Consider the following 20,034-nt stretch of genomic DNA (forward strand, 5'->3'; position numbering starts at 1 on the left):
TCTTCAAAGAAGCGCGTTTGCTGCGGGCCGGGCTGAGGGGCGTAAACGTTCACGAGATGGAGCGGCACGTCCCCCAGGCGAACCGTTACGTGCAGCAAGCGGCCTGGCACGGGCTCCTCGACCCCCAAGATCTCCGGCTGAAAATGCGGGCCCAGCAAGATGGCCACCCCACTAGAAGTGGCAGTGAGGTGGCTCATGCGGACCTCTCCTTGCCATTCCAGGAGCCACGTGGCTTCGTCTCCCGGAACGGTGTGGGTTTCTTGCAGGAAGCACACCGCATATTTCCCCTCCCGCAGGAGCGAAAAATTGTCAAATCTACGGCGTGCCCCTCTGCCGCCGTTGATGTTGAGGCTGGCTATGGTTATCTTCATGGCAAAAGCATAGTGCAACCTCTATTGTGGGGGGGGGAGCGGAGTCATTTGTTGAACTCCACTCCCTCCGCAGCCCAGCGAGGAGTCCCTCGAGCTCGCGCAGCTCAAGGTGTTGCTCCTTTGTCAAGGGCCTGCCTGCGGCCAAGGTTTTAGCAGCGGCGCGGACGGACCCCTTGATCAGCTCTGGCTCGGACCATTTTTCCAGTGCCAGTCGGGCTTGGTTGCAGCGACCCCGGCTCTGGGCCAAAAAGTCCCGGAGTTCCTTTGCAGGAATGAGGATGGTCTCGGCGGCGGCCGCGAGTAGATCCACCGCCTCGCTGGCGGTGGGCTCTAGATTTTCTCCTGCTTCCCCCACCGAGTCCTCGTCCTCCTCCGGGAGGTGGCTGCCAGAAGCCGGCCCATCGACCGCACAAGGTACGGCAAATGACCCGGCCGCTCCAACCGGCCCTGACTCTGCTCCGATCCCACCCCCAGGATCATCGGTAGAGGAGTCCCCACTGGGCTCTTTTAAAAATGGTGCTGGGTCGGGAAATGACAGCGGAAGGGGTTCCCCCTCTGCCCCAGGAACCGGGGAACAAGGCGAGACCCGGCCATAGGAAATCCCCAGGCTACCCAAGTGCTCCAGCTCCAAAGTAAGGGACGAGGGTGGGTGTTCCTCCCCCTCCCCGCTGCCACCCCCCGGCCCAGCATTTACAGTGTCATTAAAATCATTAATTTCGGTTTCTTCCGGGCTAAGCAAATCCCGGGGGAAGTTGGGTATTGGCTGGGCGGGCTCAGGTTCGGCCTTTTCGGCCTCGCCCGCCTCAGTCCCCGGGACGCCCGGCCCGGCGGCAATGCATTCTTCCGCTGGCCCCACGCCCCCCACGACAGGCAGATCTTCCACGCCATCCCCGGGAGGCAGAGGCTGGGCAGCCTCGACTGTCTCACGCTCCCCGGGGACAGACTCCTCTCGCCTACAGCGCAGCTTTGGGGCGCTAGTGGGGGACGCGGGACAGGCGGCGGGCACCGACTCCTCCGTGGAGGGATGTTGTTCCCCCTCCGCCTCATTGGGATGGTGCCTCTTTTTGTTCCTGGGGGTGCGTGGAGGCAGGGAGACCTCCATGTCTGCCGAGGCCTCCCGCTCCGCCCCCCCCTTTTTCTTTTCTTGCCCACGCCCGGGCCCTTCTGCGGTGTTGTTCAAGGGCTCGGGCACGGGCTCAGGGCACCCCGCGCTCGCCGGTGACTGGGTTGTGCCGAGCGCGGTGGTCAAACTTTCTGGCGCACTGAGGGGACCCGCCTCTCGATGTTTCGCCTTGTTCCGCGCCTTCTTTCCGGTCGGGCGCTCTCCCTCCCCCCCGCCAGAGGCCCTGAAAACAAAGGCCCCTGACGATGCCCGCGCACCTACGGCTCCCGGCACGCGGACACAACTAGGGGGAGGGGTGGCGGCGGCGCCAGCCTTGGCCGCCTTCGGTGGTTTGGCGGCCTTGGAGGCGGGGCAGTTCTTGCGAACGTGCCCCACCTCCCTACAGGCATGGCACCGCACGCCGTCCGACGTCCAGAAGACGCGGTAGGCAGTCCCCTCGTGCACCACATTAAAATACCCCTCCGTCGTCTCCTCCCGCGCCAGCCGTACAAAGAGATGGCGGCGGAAGGAGAACACGTGGCGCAGGCTGCTCTCCCTGAGGCCGAGCGGTATGGGGTTGATCCCTGACCTTACCTCCCCCAGTTGTTGTAGGTGAGGGAGGAGGAGCTCAGCGGGAACAAAGGGCAGGACGTTTGATATGATGACCCTCTGCGCGGTGGCCTCGAGAGTGTCCACCGGCAGGAACGTCCCGCCCACCGTGAGCCCCTTTTCGAGGGCCAGGGACACCGCCCGCTCCGACCCCAGGAAGAACACGGACTTCCCAGACATCTTGGAGGCTGCGTCAATGGCCGAGGGGCCGACTACCCCAGCCATCGCCCGCACGCACTCCTCAATGCTCATTGTGGGGTGAATGTAGCTCTTGACCCCGTGTTTCTTCGTTATAAGTCTGAATGGTGGCAGGGCAGCAGGTGGCGCAGGAGGCGCCGTGGAAGCGGTTGCCACCTGCGCATAAGTCCTCACTGGCCCCGCCACCGGCGTGGATGGGGTCGCCATCACGGGGTCCCTTTAAGGGCTACACCCACCCCAAAGTCACAGGCCTTAATGGTCTTAATTGGCCTCTTATAATAAGACTGAGCAGAGGAGCTCTTAACGAGGCACACCTCTCCCCTAGTTGGCAATTGGGGAGGGGCCTTGCTCCCTCTGCTCAGTTGTTTTTTGGTTTTTTGTTAAAATTTGGAGGAAAGGGCTCTCAGAGAGAGAGGGGAGAGACAGAGAGAGAGAGATAGAGCAAGAGGGTGCGGGAAAGAGGGAGGCTGCGAGGGCAGGTCTCCCCTCACAGCGATGGGTGGGTGTTTTTCTTGGGGTGCACTCCCCAGATGGCAAAACACACAGGCACAGTCTTTGGGTTGGTCTTCAGGTGGGGGGAGAATATGTCTTCACCTGGGGCAGCTAGAGCCACCAGGCACACACTCCTAACGATGTTCAATCGGTGATTTAAAGAAATCTTCAGCCTGGTAGCTCCAGCTATCCCAGGCTAGGCAATGGGGGGGGGGTTCGATTGTGGGGGGGGGCCTAGTTGTAAGCAAGGCCCCCACACACACTTCCACACACACACACCTCCCGCGATGTTCCGGCCCTCAGTGGTCTTCTTTCCTCCCCCCACCAATACAACAAAGTCTTTACGGGGAAATGCACTCACACCCACCTGTAGAATGGTAGAGTCTCCCTCCTTCCACACTGGATGTTGTTGTTGGTCTTTCCCCCTCTCTCCAACTCTTTGCAGAAATGCTAAAGTTGTTAAAAGTTTTCTGCTTTCCTCCTCTCCCTCTGGGTGAAAGTTGGTGGTGAAGCCCCTTCCTTCCTTCTCTTCCTGGGCTAATTCACAGGCCCAGCCAGGAGCTGCAACAGGAGCTCCTCTCCTCACTGCTCACTCAGCCAACTGAGCAGGACACGCCTCCACTGCTCCACCATTGGTGCATGAATCCCAAAAGGTTAGTTTGCAGGTGCAGCAGGCAATCAGGAAGGCGAATGGAATGTTGGCCTTCATTGCGAGAGGGATGGAGTACAAAAGCAGGGAGGTCCTGCTGCAACTGTATAGGGTATTGGTAAGGCCACAGCTCAAGTACTGCGTGTAGTTTTGGTCACCTTACTTCAGGAAGGATATACTAGCTTTGGAGGGGGTACAGAGACAATTCCGGAGATGAGGGGATTACCTTATGATGATAGATTGAGTAGACTGGGTCTTTACTCGTTGGAGTTCAGAAGAATGAGGGGTGATCTTATAGAAACATTTAAAATAATGAAAGGGATAGACAAGATAGAGGCAGAGAGGTTGTTTCCACTGGTCGGGGAGACTAGAACTAGGGGGCATAGCCTCAAAACATGGGAGAGCCAATTTAAAACCGAGTTGAGAAGGAATTTCTTCTCCCAGAAGGTTGTGAATTTGTGGAATTCTTTGCCCAAGGAAGCAATTGAGGCTAGCTCATTGCATGTATTCAAGTCACAGATAGATAGATTTTTAACCAATAAGGGAATTAAGGGTTACGGGGAGCGGGCAGGTAAGTGGAACTGAGTCCACGGCCAGATCAGCCATGATGTTGCTGAATGGCGGAGCAGGCTCGGGGGGACTAGATGTTCTACTCCTGTTCCTAATTCTTATGTTCTTATGTTCTTATGAACCACGACACCCAGGTCTCGTTGTAACTCCCCTTTTCCTAATCTGCTGCCATTCAGATAACATTCTGCCTTCACGTTTTTGCTGTCAAAGTGGATAACCTCACATTTATCCACATTATATTGCATCTGCCATGCATTTGCTCATTCGCCTAACCTGTCCAAGTCACCCTGTAGCCTCTTAGTGTCCTCCTCACAGCTCACAACGCCACCTAGTTTAGTGTCATCTGCAAACTTGAAGATATTACACTTTATTCCTTCATCCAAATCGTTAATGTATATTGTAAATAGCTGGAGTCCCAGCACTGAGCCCTGCGGCACCCTACTAGTCACTGCCTCCCATTCTGAAAAGGAACCGTTTATCCCGACTCTCTGCTTCCTGTCTGCCAACCAGTTCTCGATCCACGTCAATACATTACCCCCAATACCATGTGCTTTGATTTTGCACAACAATCTCTTGTGCGGGACCTTGTCAAAAGCCTTCTGAAAGTCCAAATACACTACATCCACTGGTTCTCCCTTGTCCACTCTGCGAGTTACATCCTCAAAAAATTCCAGAAGATTCGTCATGCATGATTTCCCTTTCATACATCCATGCTGACTTGATCCAATCCTGTCACAACTTTCCAAATGTGCTGCTATTTCGTCCTTCATGATCAATTCAAACATTTTCCCCACTACTGATGTCAAGCTATAATTACCCGTTTTCTCGCTCCTTCCTTTTTTAAAAAGTGGTGTTGCATTAGCTACCCTCCAGTCCATGGGAACTGATCCAGAGTTGATAGACTGTTGGAAAATGATCACCAAATCATCCACTCTTTCTAGGGCCACTTCCTTGAGCACTCCGGGATGCAGACTATCTGGTCCTGGGAATTTATCGGCCTTAAATCCCATCAATTTCCCCAACACAATTTCCCGCCTAATAAGGATATCCTTCAGTTCCTCCTTCCCCCTGTCCCCTAGTCCCTTTGGAAGGTTATTTGTATCTTCCTTCGTGAAGACAGAACCGAAGTATTGGTTCAATTGGTCTGCCATTTCTTTGTTCCCCATTATAAATTCACCTGAATCTGACTGCAAGGGACCTACGTTTGTCTGAATAATCTTTTTCTCTTCACATATTTGTAGAAGCTTTTGCAGTCAGTTTTTATATTCCCCGCAAGCTTCCTCTTGTACTCTATTTTCCTCCTCTTAATTAAACCCTTAGTCCTCCTCTGTTGAATTTGAAATTTCTCCCAGTCCTCAGGTTTGTTGCTTTTTCTAGCCAATTTATATGCCTCTTCCTTGGATTTAACACTATCCTTAATTTCCCTTGTTAGCCACGGTTGAGCCACCTTCCCAGTTTTATTTTTACTCCAGACAGGGATGTACAATTGCTGAAGTTCTTCCATGTGATCTTTAAATGTTTGCCATTGCTTATCCACCGTCAACCCTTTAAGTATCATTTGCCAGTCTATTCTAGCCAATTCACGCCTCATAAGTTCAGGACCCTAGTTTCCGAATTAACTTTGTCACTCTTCATCTTAATAAGAAATTCTACCATATTATGGTCACTTTTCCCCAAGGAGCCTCGCACAACAAAATTGCTAATTAGTCCTTTCTCATTACACATCACCCAATCTAGGATGGCCAGCTCCCTGGTTGTTTCCTCGACATATTGGTCTAGAAATTCATCCCTAATACACTGCAGGAAATCCTCCTCCACCGCATTGCTACCAGTTATGTTAGCCCAATCAATATGTAGATTAAAGTCACCCATGATAACTGCTGTACCTTTATTGCACACATCCCTTATTTCTTGTTTGATGCTGTCCCCAACCTCACTACGAATGTTTGGTGGTCTGTACACAACTCCCACTAGCGTTTTCTGTCCTTTGGTATTCCGTAGCTCCACCCATACCGATTCCACATCATCCAAGCTAATGTCCTTTCTTACTATTGCATTGATTTCATCTTTAACCAGCCACGCCACCCTGCCTCCTTTTCCTTTCTGTCTATCCTTCCTAAATGTTGAACACCCCTGGATATTGAGTTCCCAGCCTTGGTCACCCTGGAGCAGCTATCTGCGCAGTTAATTCATCCACCTTATTCCGAATACTCCTCGCATTGAGGCACAGAGCCTTCAGGCTTGTCTTTTTAACACACTTTGCCCCTTTAGAATTTTGCTGTAATGTGGTCCTTTTTGTTTTTTGCCTTGGGTTTCTCTGTCCTCCACTTTTACTCATCTCCTTTGTATATTTTGCTTCTGCCCCCATTCTACTTCCCTCTGTCTCCCTGCATAGGTTTCCATCCCCCTGCCATGTTAGTTTAACTCCTCCCCAACAGCACTAGCAAACACTCCCCCGAGGACATTAGTTCCGGTCCTGCCCAGGTGCAGACCGTCCGGTTTGTACTGGTCCCACCTCCCCCAGAGCCGGTTCCAATGTCCCAGGAATTTGAATCCCTCCCTCTTGCACCACTCCTCAAGCCACGTATTCATCTGAGCTACCCTGCGATTCCTACTCTGACTAGCACGTGGCACTTGTAGCAATCCTGAGATTACTACTTTTGAGGTACTACTTTTTAATTTAGCTCCTAGCTCCCAAAATTCGCCTCGTAGGACCTCAGCCAGTTTTTTACCTATATCGTTGGTACCAATGTGCACCACGACAACTGGCTGTTCACCCTCCCTTTTCAGAATGTCCTGCACCCGCTACGAGACATCCTTGACCTTGACCTTTGCACCAGGGAGGCAACATACCATCCTGGAGTCTCGGTTGCGGCCGCAGAAACGCCTATCTATTCCCCTTACAATTGAATCCCCTATCACTATCACTCTCCCACTCTTTTTCCTGCTCTCCTGTGCAGCAGAGCCAGCCACGGTGCCATGAACTTGACTGCCCTGCCCTCAACAGTACCCAAAGCAGTGTATCTGTTTTGCAAGGGGATGACCGCAGGGAACCCCTGCACTATCTTCCTTGCACTGCTCTTCTTGTTGTCTTCCATTCCCGATCTGGCTGTGGACCCTTTACCTGCGGTAAGACCAACTCACTAAATATATTCACGCCATTCTCAGCATCGTGCATGCTGCAGAGTGAATCCACCCGCAGCTCCATTTCCGCAACGCGGTTCATCAGGAGCTGGAGGCGGATACACTTGCTGCACACGTAGTCGTCGGGGTCACTGGAGGTATCCCTGATTTCCCACATGGTACAGGAGGAGTATAACACGCGTCTGAGCTCTCCTGCCATGACTTAACCCTTAGGTTAACTTAAATTGGTAACAACAGTGCTAAAACAGATGGTAGAAAGGTAAAAAGCAATAGTGGAAGGCCGAGTAAACAAAGGCAAGAAACAAAAAGGGCCACACTACATCATAATTCTAAAAGGACAAAGGGTGTTAGAAAAAGCAAGCCTGAAGGCTTTGTGTCTTAATGCAATGAGTATCCGTAATAAAGTGGATGAATTAACTGTGCAAATAGATGTTAACAGATATGATGTGATTGGGATTACAGAGACGTGGCTCCAGGATGATCAGGGCTGGGAACTCAACATCCAGGGGTATTCAACATTCAGGAAGGATAGAATAAAAGGAAAAGGAGGTGGGGTAGCATTGCTGGTTAAGGAGGAGATTAATGCAATAGTTAGGAAGGACATTAGCTTGGATGATGTGGAATCTATAGAGCTGCAGAACACCAAAGGGCAAAAAATGTTAGTGGGAGTTGTGTACAGACCTCCAAACAGTAGTAGTGATGTTGGGGAGGGCATCAAACAGGGAATTAGGGGTGCATGCAATAAAGGTGCAGCAGTTATCATGAGTGACTTTAATATGCATATAGATTGGGCTAACCAAACTGGAAGCAATACGGTGGAGGAGGATTTCCTGGAGTGCATAAGGGATGGTTTTCTAGACTAATATGTTGAGGAACCAACTAGAGGGGAGGCCATCTTAGACTGGGTGTTATGTAATGAGAGAGGATTAATTAGCAATCTCGAGGCCCCTTGGGGAAGAGTGACCATAATATGGTGGAATTCTACATTAGGATGGAGAATGAAAGAGTTAATTCAGAGACCATGGTCCAGAACTTAAAGAAGGGTAACTTTGAAGGTATGAGGCGTGAATTGGCTAGGAGAGATTGGCAAATGATACTTAAGGGGTTGACAGTGGATGGGCAATGGCAGACATTTAGAGACCGCATGGATGAACTACAACAATTGTACATCCCTTTCTGGCGTAAAAATAAAAAAGGGAAGGTGGCTCAACCGTGGCTATCAAGGGAAATCAGGGATAGTATTAAAGCCAAGGAAGTGGCATACAAATTGGCCAGAAATAGCAATGAACCCGGGGACTGGGAGAAATTTAGAACTCAGCAGAGGAGGACAAAGGGTTTGATTAGGGCAGGGAAAATAGAGTACGAGAGGAAGCTTGAAGGGATCATTCAAACGGAATCAAAAGCTTCTATAGATATGTAAAGAAAAAAAGGTTAGTAAAGACAAACGTAGGTCCCCTGCAGTCAGAATCAGGGGAAGTCATAACGGGGAACAAAGAAATGGCGGACCAATTGAACAAGTACTTTGGTTCGGTATTCACGAAGGAGGACACAAACAACCTTCCGGATCTAAAAGGGGTCAGAGGGTCTAGTAAAAAGGAGGAACTGAGGGAAATCCTTATTAGTCGGGAAATTGTGTTGGGGAAATTGATGGGATGGAAGGCCGATAAATCCCCAGGGCCTGATGGTCTGCATCCCAGAGTACTTAAGGAGGTGGCCTTGGAAATAGCGGATGCATTGACAGTCATTTTCCAACATTCCATAGACTCTGGATCAGTTCCTATGGAGTGGAGGGTAGCCAATGTAACCCCACTTTTAAAAAAAGGAGGGAGAGAGAAAACAGGGAATTATAGACCGGTCAGCCTGACATCGGTAGTGGGTAAAATGATGGAATCAATTATTAAGGATGTCATAGCAGCGCATTTGGAAAGAGGTGACATGATAGGTCCAAGTCAGCATGGATTTGTGAAAGGGAAATCATGCTTGACAAATCTTCTGGAATTTTTTGAGGATGTTTCCAGTAGAATGGACAAGGGAGAACCAGTTGATGTGGTGTATTTGGACTTTCAGAAGGCTTTCGACAAGGTCCCACACAAGAGATTAATGTTAAAGCAAAGTTAAAGCACATGGGATTGGGGGTAGTGTGCTGACGTGGATTGAGAACTGGTTGGCAGACAGGAAGCAAAGAGTAGGAGTAAATAGGTACTTTTCAGAATGGCAGGCAGTGACTAGTGGGGTACCGCAAGGTTCTGTGCTGGGGCCCCAGCTGTTTACATTGTACATTAATGATTTAGACCAGGGGATTAAATGTAGTATCTCCAAATTTGCGGATGACACTAAGTTGGGTGGCAGTGTGAGCTGCGAGGAGGATGCTATTAGGCTGCAGAGTGACTTGGATAGGTTAGGTAAGTGGGCAAATGCATGGCAGATGAAGTATAATGTGGATAAATGTGAGGTTATCCACTTTGGTGGTAAAAACAGAAAGACAGACTATTATCTGAATGGTGACAGATTAAGAAAAGGGGAGGTACAACGAGATCTGGGTGTCATGGTAAACATCAGTCATTGAAGGTTGGCATGCAGGTACAGCAGGCGGTTAAGAAAGCAAATGGCATGTTGGCCTTCATAGCGAGGGGATTTGAGTACAGGGGCAGTGAGGTATTACTACAGTTGTACAGGGCCTTGGTGAGGCCACACCTGGAGTATTGTATACAGTTTTGGTCTCCTAACTTGAGGAAGGATATTCTTGCTATTGAGGGAGTGCAGTGAAGGTTCACCAGACTGATTCCCGGGATGGCGGGACTGACATATCAAGAAAGACTGGATCAACTGGGCTTGTATTCACTGGAGTTCAGAAGAATGAGAGGGGATCTCATGGAAATGTTTAAAATTCTGACGGGTTTAGACAGGTTAGATACAGGAAGAATGTTCCCAATGTTGGGGAAGTCCAGAACCAGGGGTCACAGTCTAAGGATAAGGGGTAAGCCATTTAGGACCAAGATGAGGAGAAACTTCTTCACCCAGAGAGTGGTGAACCTGTGGAATTCTCTACCACAGGAAGTTGTTGAGGCCAATTCACTAAATATATTCAAAAAGGAGTTATATGTAGTCCTTACTACTAGGGGGATCAAGGGGTATGGCGAGAAAGCAGGAATGGGGTACTGAAGTTGCATGTTCAGCCATGAACTCATTGAATGGTAGTGCAGGCTGGAAGGACTGAATGGCCTACTCCTACACCTATTTTCTATCTTTCTATGTTTCTAAAAGTTACTTACTGATATAGAAAAGGAAAAAGAAAAACTACTAACCAATCACCAGCCAATCACTCACCCCCTTGGCTGTTACGTCACCTTTCGATTTCTTTCTACTTCTTTTTTGCCTACACCCTGTCGCTGCACAAGCCCCGCCTCTCCACGCACCTCCTCGACGCTGGGCCCCGGACACCCTGCTGTGCCTTTTATAGGCCTCTCGCCGAACTCACGGACTCCCGACTCAGCAACGCACCTCCCGACCTCACGACATTTATAGGCCTCTCGCCAAACTCACGGACTCCTGACTCAATTCTTGTTATTTTCTCGTGCCTTTTCCCTCAATGTCCATTATATCAGTATGGGAACAAGCTGTATTGTTCATAATAGTGAGGAAATAGAAGTGTCCAGCTTTTGAGTCTGGTGTATTCACTAACCCACAAGTGCCACATCAGAAGAGATGGGTGTCGACTGAAAACTGGGGCAGGCTGGTTGGATCGTTTGGGGTGTTGCACATATCCCTACAATTCAGAGATTGCATCGAATACTCTACACACTTTCCATTCAGAGATTAGGCAGGCCAGGGTTCGCCAATAAAAAGGCTTTCTATAGAAAGAGAATAGTCAGGGTAAGGATGCACACAAAGAAGGCAGCTCCTGATGAGAAGGGAATGACAAAGTTACTAAATAAACATTTTACCTCTGTTTCCACAGCTGGATATTCAAATCAAAATCACACTAAAGGAGTTACTTAAATTTAATTCAGAGAAATCAGTAAAATCTGAGAGTGTATGTCTGAGGGAAGCCCCCATTGTAACTCGCAGAGCAAGCAGAATAGCTCAATGATGTTAGTAACGCGAGACCCGGTTGATTTTCACTGACTGCTGACCCGATCACATCGGGAAACAATCAGCCTACTTTATGTGTGCAATTTCTGCCGGGCCACTCGAAGCCTATTTAAAGTGGAAGGATATAAAAGCGATAAAAACGGTACAGCACAGATTCCCTAGTTCTAAACCGAGATGTTCTGAATCTGGGTCTGCCCTGAATACCCCCTTGTGTTCAGTGGGGTCAGTCGATTCCTTTAGCAATCGGAGGCTGTTTTATGGAACATAACTCTCACTACCACACCTCTTGTGCAGTATTAGGCTCCAGGAATATGACGATGAAACTTGTGATCCAGCCGGGATCTCAGTACCTTAGGCAGGTGTTCTCCTTCCATCTCTCTGAAAGTGGACTGAATTAACGTTAGGTTAATTCAAATTTTATTTGAAACATAAGGATAGGGTAATTGTAACTTTTTGCATTAGTGTAACATGGGCAATATTGGATTATTATACCATTCTCTTAATTTTGCTTTCCATTGAAGTCAACAGAAAGGAAAATCTGGCAAATGGGCGGCGAACTCGCTCTCGCCCACTTCACACTATTGATAGGAGTTAAGATTATACCCAAGCTGTTTTATTGCAAAATAGATAAAATATTGAGATCACTGAGCAGGATGAGAGTTGTTTGGTACAATTAGTTCTATCTCTGTTCTCACACTGTCATAAAAATAAAGAATATTTTCATCCACTTAGGTGGGTCACCTTCGTGACTTAAAACCATGATGCCTTCCTTATTTGTATGTCCCAGTATTACACCCAGTGGTGCACTTATACACATGAGCATTGAGCTAGCTACATAAAGGCAAGCAAATGTAATCTAGTATTGATCGCCACCTTTTTAGGTCACTTAGACCATGATGGCAAAGTGCGAGACTGGTGGAGGTTTGCCATCTGAGACCTAACAGAGTCCACACCAAACACGATTCTGCAAAGTTCTCTCTCCAGCAGATCAGCAAGTTCAATATCTTCCTTGCCACACACATTTACAATGTGACCCCACCCCCATGTTTATAAAACTATTATTTTGAAAAGTAATAGTGTTGCCTGCTATTGTCATTGTGTCTCTGATCACGCCATCACAGACCCAATCCACGTCTGGACCAGGGTCAAACAGGGCTGTGTCATCGCCCCAACCCTCTTCTCAATCTTCCTCACCGCATGCTCCACCTCACAGTCAACAAGCTCCCTGCTGGAGTGGACCTAAACTACAGAACCAGTGGGAAGCTGTTTAACCTTCGCCATCTCCAGGCCAGGTCCAAGACCACCCCAACCTCTGTCGTTGAGCTACAGTACACGGACGACGCCTGCGTCTGTGCACATTCTGAGGCTGAACCCCAGGATATAGTCGATGTATTTACTGAGGCGTATGAAAGCATGGGCCTTACGCTAAAAATCCGTGAGACAAAAGTCCTCCACCAGCCTGTCCTCGCCGCACAGCACTGCCCCCCAGTCATCAAGATCCACGGCATGGCCCTGGACAACGTGGACCATTTCCCATACCTCGGGAGCCTCCTATCAACAAGAGCAGGTATCGATGATGAGATCCAACACCGCCTCCAGTGCGCCAGTGCAGCCTTATGCCGCCTGAGGAAAAGAGTGTTCGAAGACCAGGCCCTCAAAACTGTCACCAAGCTCATGTTCCACAGGGCTGTAGTAATACCCGCCCTCCTGTTTGGCTGAGAGATATGGACCATATACAGTAGACACCTCAAGTCACTGGAAAAATATCACCAACGATGTCTCCGCAAGATCCTAAAAATCCCCTGGGAGGACAGATGCACCAATATCAGCGTCCTCTTCCAGGCCAACATCCCCAACATTGAAGCTGTCATGGATGTACATGCTGTTTGTAGCCACCAGATGGTGTCATTGTTGGAGGCCACTGAGCAGCAGCACATGGCGCTTTGGGCCAAAATAAAGCAGAACCAAGGTTGTACCTTGCTTATTTAAACAGTACTCAGTTTGAACCTTCATTGCATACGTAACAGAAGCACTGACCACATTCGATCAGCTCCGCTGGGCAGGCCACATTGTTCACATGCCAGACTCCCAAAGCAAGCGCTCTACTCTGAACTCCTTCACGGCAAATGAGCCAAAGGTGGGCAGAGGAAACGTTACAAGGACATCCTCGAAGCCTCCCTGATAAAGTGCAACATCCCCACTGACACCTGGGGGTCCCTGGCCAAAGACCATCCTAAGAGGAGGAAGTGCATCTGGGAGGGCGCTGAGCACTTGAGTCTCGTCACCAAGAGCATGCAGAAACCAAGCGCAGGCAGCGGAAAGAGCGTGCGGCAAACCAGTCCCACCCTCCCCTTCCCTCAACGTCTGTCTGTCCGACCTGTAATAGGGACTGTGGTTCTCGTATTGGACTGTTCAGTCACCAAACAACTCACTTCAGGAGTGGAAGCAAGTCTTCCTCGATTCTGAGGGACTGCCTATGACACTCAGATATGGGTAAGCCTCTGAGAAAAGATATCATAAATAAATGTAAATAGTGTCCAAAATGTTCCTTTTTTTATGCCAGTAAAGAAGAATTTATTGTGCTCAAAATACACAAAATGTCAAGTCCTGCCCACTACTCACCAGATACTTCACTCGAAAGGTGATTGAAGGAAGAGCTATAATATATAACTTCATTACAATTTGTATTTAACACGATACATTAACCCACAAAAGCATTTTACTGATCTAAGCACAGTGTGAGAGTGATATGGTGTGAACAATATTCCTCTCTGAGGACTGAGCCAGCATCATGAACTATGACACAGCAGTGCATCAATAAAATGGGGGTTTTATAATGTTTATAGTGAGCCCCACTTTTATCTACCGGTAGTGCTGGATAGACACAACAGGGGACAAAGGTAGGGGAAAGAAAGAAGCCACAAATGTGATCGATAGTACTGCACTGCTTTCAAATAACCTTTCTGGCTCATCCATGCCCGATATAAACTAATAGTAACAGATAATAATACTGATATTTTCTAATAATGTGCAATAATACTGAATCCTCTGCTTTCCTTCCAGCTCAAAGATATGAAGGCTAAAAGTATGCAGTCTCATACAATTTTTCACTTGGTTAAAACCCCTAATATCCGAGCCATCACTATCATAAACCTTCTGTTGTGGTAAGTATTTCCTGGAATCATAGAATAGCACAACACAGAAGGAGCCTCTCAGCCAACCAGCCTGTACCAACTCTTTGGAAGAACAAAGCCGGTAGTTCCACTCACCTGTTCGTTCACTCTATCCCACTCACCTGTTAGTTCACTGTATCCCACTCACCTGTTAGTTCACTGTATCCCACTAACCTGTTTGTTCACTCTATCCCACTCACCTGTTAGTTCACTGTATCCCACTCACCTGTTAGTTCACTCTATCCAACTCACCTGTTAGTTCACTGTATCCCACTCACCTGTTAGTTCAATGTATCCCACTCACCTGTTCGTTCACTCTATCCCACTCACCTGTTAGTTCACTGTATCCCACTCACCTGTTTGTTCACTCTATCCCACTCACCTGTTAGTTCACACTATCCCACTCACCTGTTTGTTCACTCTATCCCACTCACCTGTTAGTTCACTCTATCCCACTCACCTGTTTGTTCACTCTATCCCACTCACCTGTTAGTTCACTGTATCCCACTCACATGTTCCTTCACTCTATCCCACTCACCAGTTAGTTCACTGTATCCCACTCGCCAGTTAGTTCACTGTATCCCACTCACCTGTTTGTTCACTCTATCCCACTCACCTGATAGTTCACTCTATCCCACTCACCTGTTAGTTCACTCTATCCCACTCACCTGTTTGTTCACTCCATCCCACTCACCTGTTCCTTCACTCTATCCCACTCACCTGTTAGTTCACTGTATCCCACTCACCTGTTTGTTCACTCTATCCCACTCACCTGTTAGTTCACTCGATCCCACTCACCTGTTCCTTCACTCTATTCCACTCACCTGTTAGTTCACTGTATCCCACTCACCTGTTAGTTCACTCTATCCCACTCGCCTGTTAGTTCACTCGATCCCACTCACCTGTTTGTTCACTCTATCCCACTCACCTGTTAGTTCACTCTATCCCACTCACCTGTTTGTTCACTCTATCCCACTCACCTGTTAGTTCACTCTATCCCACTCACCTGTTTGTTCACTCTAGCCAACTCACCTGTTAGTTCACTCTATCCCACTCACCTGTTTGTTCACTCTATCCCACTCACCTGTTAGTTCACTCGATCCCACTCACCTGTTCCTTCACTCTATCCCACTCACCTGTTAGTTCACTGTATCCCACTCACCTGTTATTTCACTCTATCCCACTCGCCTGTTAGTTCACTCGATCCCACTCACCTGTTTGTTCACTCTATCCCACTCACCTGTTAGTTCACTCTATCCCACTCACCTGTTTGTTCACTCTATCCCACTCACCTGTTAGTTCACTCTATCCCACTCACCTGTTAGTTCACTCTATCCCACTCACCTGTTTGTTCACTCTAGCCAACTCACCTGTTAGTTCACTGTATCCACTCACCTGTTCCTTCACTCTATCCCACTCACCTGTTAGTTCACTCTATCCCACTCGCCAGTTAGTTCACTGTATCCCACTCACCTGTTAGTTCACTGTATCCCACTCACCTGTTAGTTCACTCTATCCCACTCACCTGTTTGTTCACTCTATCCCACTCACCTGTTTGTACACTCTATCTCACTCACCTGTTAATTCAATCTATTCCACTCACCTGTTAGTTCACTCTATCCCACTCACCTGTTTGTTCACTCTATCCCACTCACCTGTTAGTTCACTGTATTCCACGCACCTGTTAGTTCACTGTATCCCACTCACCTGTTAGTTCACTGTATCCCACTCACCTGTTAGTTCACTCTATCCCACTCACCTGTTAGTTCACCCTATCCCACTCACCTGTTAGTTCACTCTATCCCACTCACCTGTTTGTTCACTCCATCCCACTCACCTGTTCCTTCACTCTATCCCACTCACCTGTTAGTTCACTGTATCCCACTCACCTGTTTGTTCACTCTATCCCACTCACCTGTTAGTTCACTCGATCCCACTCACCTGTTCCTTCACTCTATTCCACTCACCTGTTAGTTCACTGTATCCCACTCACCTGTTAGTTCCCTCTATCCCACTCGCCTGTTAGTTCACTCGATCCCACTCACCTGTTTGTTCACTCTATCCCACTCACCTGTTAGTTCACTCTATCCCACTCACCTGTTTGTTCACTCTATCCCACTCACCTGTTAGTTCACTCTATCCCACTCACCTGTTAGTTCACTCTATCCCACTCACCTGTTTGTTCACTCTAGCCAACTCACCTGTTGGTTCACTCTATCCCACTCACCTGTTTGTTCACTCTATCCCACTCACCTGTTAGTTCACTCGATCCCACTCACCTGTTCCTTCACTCTATCCCACTCACCTGTTAGTTCACTGTATCCCACTCACCTGTTATTTCACTCTATCCCACTCACCTGTTAGTTCACTCGATCCCACTCACCTGTTTGTTCACTCTATCCCACTCACCTGTTAGTTCACTCTATCCCACTCACCTGTTTGTTCACTCTATCCCACTCACCTGTTCATTCAATCTATTCCACTCACCTGTTAGTTCACTCTATCCCACTCACCTGTTTGTTCACTCTATCCCACTCACCTGTTAGTTCACTGTATTCCACGCACCTGTTAGTTCACTGTATCCCACTCACCTGTTAGTTCACTGTATCCCACTCACCTGTTAGTTCACTCTATCCCACTCACCTGTTAGTTCACCCTATCCCACTCACCTGTTAGTTCACTCTATGCCACTCACCTGTTCGGTCACACTATCGCACTCACCTGTTCCTTCACTCTATCCCACTCACCTGTTAGTTCACTGTATCCCACTCACCTGTTAGTTCACTCGATCCCACTCACCTGTTCCTTCACTCTATTCCACTCACCTGTTAGTTCACTGTATCCCACTCACCTGTTAGTTCACTCTATCCCACTCGCCTGTTAGTTCACTCGATCCCACTCACCTGTTTGTTCACTCTATCCCACTCACCTGTTAGTTCACTCTATCCCACTCACCTGTTTGTTCACTCTATCCCACTCACCTGTTAGTTCACTCTATCCCACTCACCTGTTAGTTCACTCTATCCCACTCACCTGTTTGTTCACTCTAGCCAACTCACCTGTTAGTTCACTCTATCCCACTCACCTGTTTGTTCACTCTATCCCACTCACCTGTTAGTTCACTCGATCCCACTCACCTGTTCCTTCACTCTATCCCACTCACCTGTTAGTTCACTGTATCCCACTCACCTGTTATTTCACTCTATCCCACTCGCCTGTTAGTTCACTCGATCCCACTCACCTGTTTGTTCACTCTATCCCACTCACCTGTTAGTTCACTCTATCCCACTCACCTGTTTGTTCACTCTATCCCACTCACCTGTTAGTTCACTCTATCCCACTCACCTGTTAGTTCACTCTATCCCACTCACCTGTTTGTTCACTCTAGCCAACTCACCTGTTAGTTCACTGTATCCACTCACCTGTTCCTTCACTCTATCCCACTCACCTGTTAGTTCACTCTATCCCACTCGCCAGTTAGTTCACTGTATCCCACTCACCTGTTAGTTCACTGTATCCCACTCACCTGTTAGTTCACTCTATCCCACTCACCTGTTTGTTCACTCTATCCCACTCACCTGTTTGTACACTCTATCTCACTCACCTGTTCATTCAATCTATTCCACTCACCTGTTAGTTCACTCTATCCCACTCACCTGTTTGTTCACTCTATCCCACTCACCTGTTAGTTCACTGTATTCCACGCACCTGTTAGTTCACTGTATCCCACTCACCTGTTAGTTCACTGTATCCCACTCACCTGTTAGTTCACTCTATCCCACTCACCTGTTAGTTCACCCTATCCCACTCACCTGTTAGTTCACTCTATGCCACTCACCTGTTCGGTCACTCTATCGCACTCACCTGTTCCTTCACTCTATCCCACTCACCTGTTAGTTCACTGTATCCCACTCACCTGTTTGTTCACTCTATCCCACTCACCTGTTAGTTCACTCGATCCCACTCACCTATTCCTTCACTCTATCCCACTCACCTGTTAGTTCACTGTATCCCACTCACCTGTTAGTTCACTCTATCACACTCGCCTGTTAGTTCACTCGATCCCACTCACCTGTTTGTTCACTCTATCCCACTCACCTGTTAGTTCACTCAATCCCACTCACCTGTTTGTTCACTCTATCCCACTCACCTGTTAGTTCACTCTATCCCACTCACCTGTTAGTTCACTCTATCCCACTCACCTGTTTGTTCACTCTAGCCAACTCACCTGTTAGTTCACTGTATCCACTCACCTGTTCCTTCACTCTATCCCACTCACCTGTTAGTTCACTCTATCCCACTCGCCAGTTAGTTCACTCTATCCCACTCACCTGTTTGTTCACTCTAGCCAACTCACCTGTTAGTTCACTGTATCCACTCACCTGTTTGTTCACTCTATCCCACTCACCTGTTAGTTCACTCGATCCCACTCACCTGTTCCTTCACTCTATCCCACTCACCTGTTAGTTCACTGTATCCAACTCACCTGTTTGTTCACTCTATCCCACTCACCTGTTTGTTCACTCTATCCCACTCACCTGTTAGTTCACTCAATCCCACTCACCTGTCAGTTCACTGTATCCCACTCACCTGTTAGTTCACTGTATCCAACTCACCTGTTTGTTCACTCTATCCCATTCACCTGTTTGTTCACTCTATCCCACTCGCCTGTTAGTTGACTATATCCAACTCACCTGTTTGTTCACTGTATCCCACTCACCTGTGAGTTCACTCTATCCCACTCACCTGTTAGTTCACTCTATCCCAATCACCTGTTTGTTCACTCTATCCCAATCACCTGTTTGTTCACTTTATCCCACTCACCTGTTCGTTTACTCTTTCCCATTCACCTGTTAGTTCACTGTATCCCACTCACCTGTTAGTTCTCTCTATCCAACTCACCTGTTTGTTCACTCTATCCCACTCGCCAGTTAGTTCACTCTATCCCACTCACCTGTTTGTTCACTGTATTCCACTCACCTGTTAGTTCACTGGATCCAACTCACCTGTTTGTTCACTCTATCCCACTCTCCTGTTCGTTCACTCTATCCCACTCACCTGTTAGTTCACTGAATCCCACTCACCTGTTCGTTCACTCTATCCCACTCATCTGTTAGTGCACTCGATCCCAGTCACCTGTTAGTTCACTCGATCCCACTCACCTGTTAGTTCACTCTATCCCAATCACCTGTTTGTTCACTCTATCCCACTCACCTGTTCGTTCACGCTGTCCCACTCACCTGTTTGTTCACTGTATCCCACTCACCTGTTAGTTCACTGTATCCAACTCACCTGTTTGTTCACTCTATCCCACTCACAAGTTTGTTCACTCTATCCCACTCACCTGTTAGTTCACTGAATCCCACTCACCTGTCAGTTCACTGTATCCCACTCACCTGTGAGTTCACTGTATCCAACTCACCTGTTCGTTCACTCTATCCCACTCACCTGTTCGTTCACTCTATCCCACTCACCTGTTCATTCACTCTATCGCACTCACCTGTTATTTCACAGAATCCCACTCACCTGTTCGTTCACTCTATCCCACTTACCTGTTCATTCATTCTATCCCACTCACCTGTTCCTTCACTCTATCCCACTCACCTGTCCGTTCACTCTATCCCACTCACCTGT

General features: G+C 48.3%; 1 protein-coding gene across 1 annotated transcript in view; it reads left to right on the forward strand.

Moving 5' to 3' along the window:
• The window catches only part of LOC139250546 (organic cation/carnitine transporter 2-like), a 336,028-nt gene that overhangs the window by 239,751 nt on the left and 76,243 nt on the right, over nt 1–20,034 (forward strand). The window contains exon 6 of the mRNA XM_070872923.1: nt 14,291–14,391. Coding sequence (XP_070729024.1) covers nt 14,291–14,391 — 101 coding nt within the window. The remainder of the gene's footprint in view (nt 1–14,290; nt 14,392–20,034) is intronic.

The sequence above is a fragment of the Pristiophorus japonicus genome, unplaced genomic scaffold (assembly GCF_044704955.1).
Source record: "Pristiophorus japonicus isolate sPriJap1 unplaced genomic scaffold, sPriJap1.hap1 HAP1_SCAFFOLD_388, whole genome shotgun sequence".
NCBI classification, from domain to species: Eukaryota; Metazoa; Chordata; class Chondrichthyes; family Pristiophoridae; genus Pristiophorus; species Pristiophorus japonicus.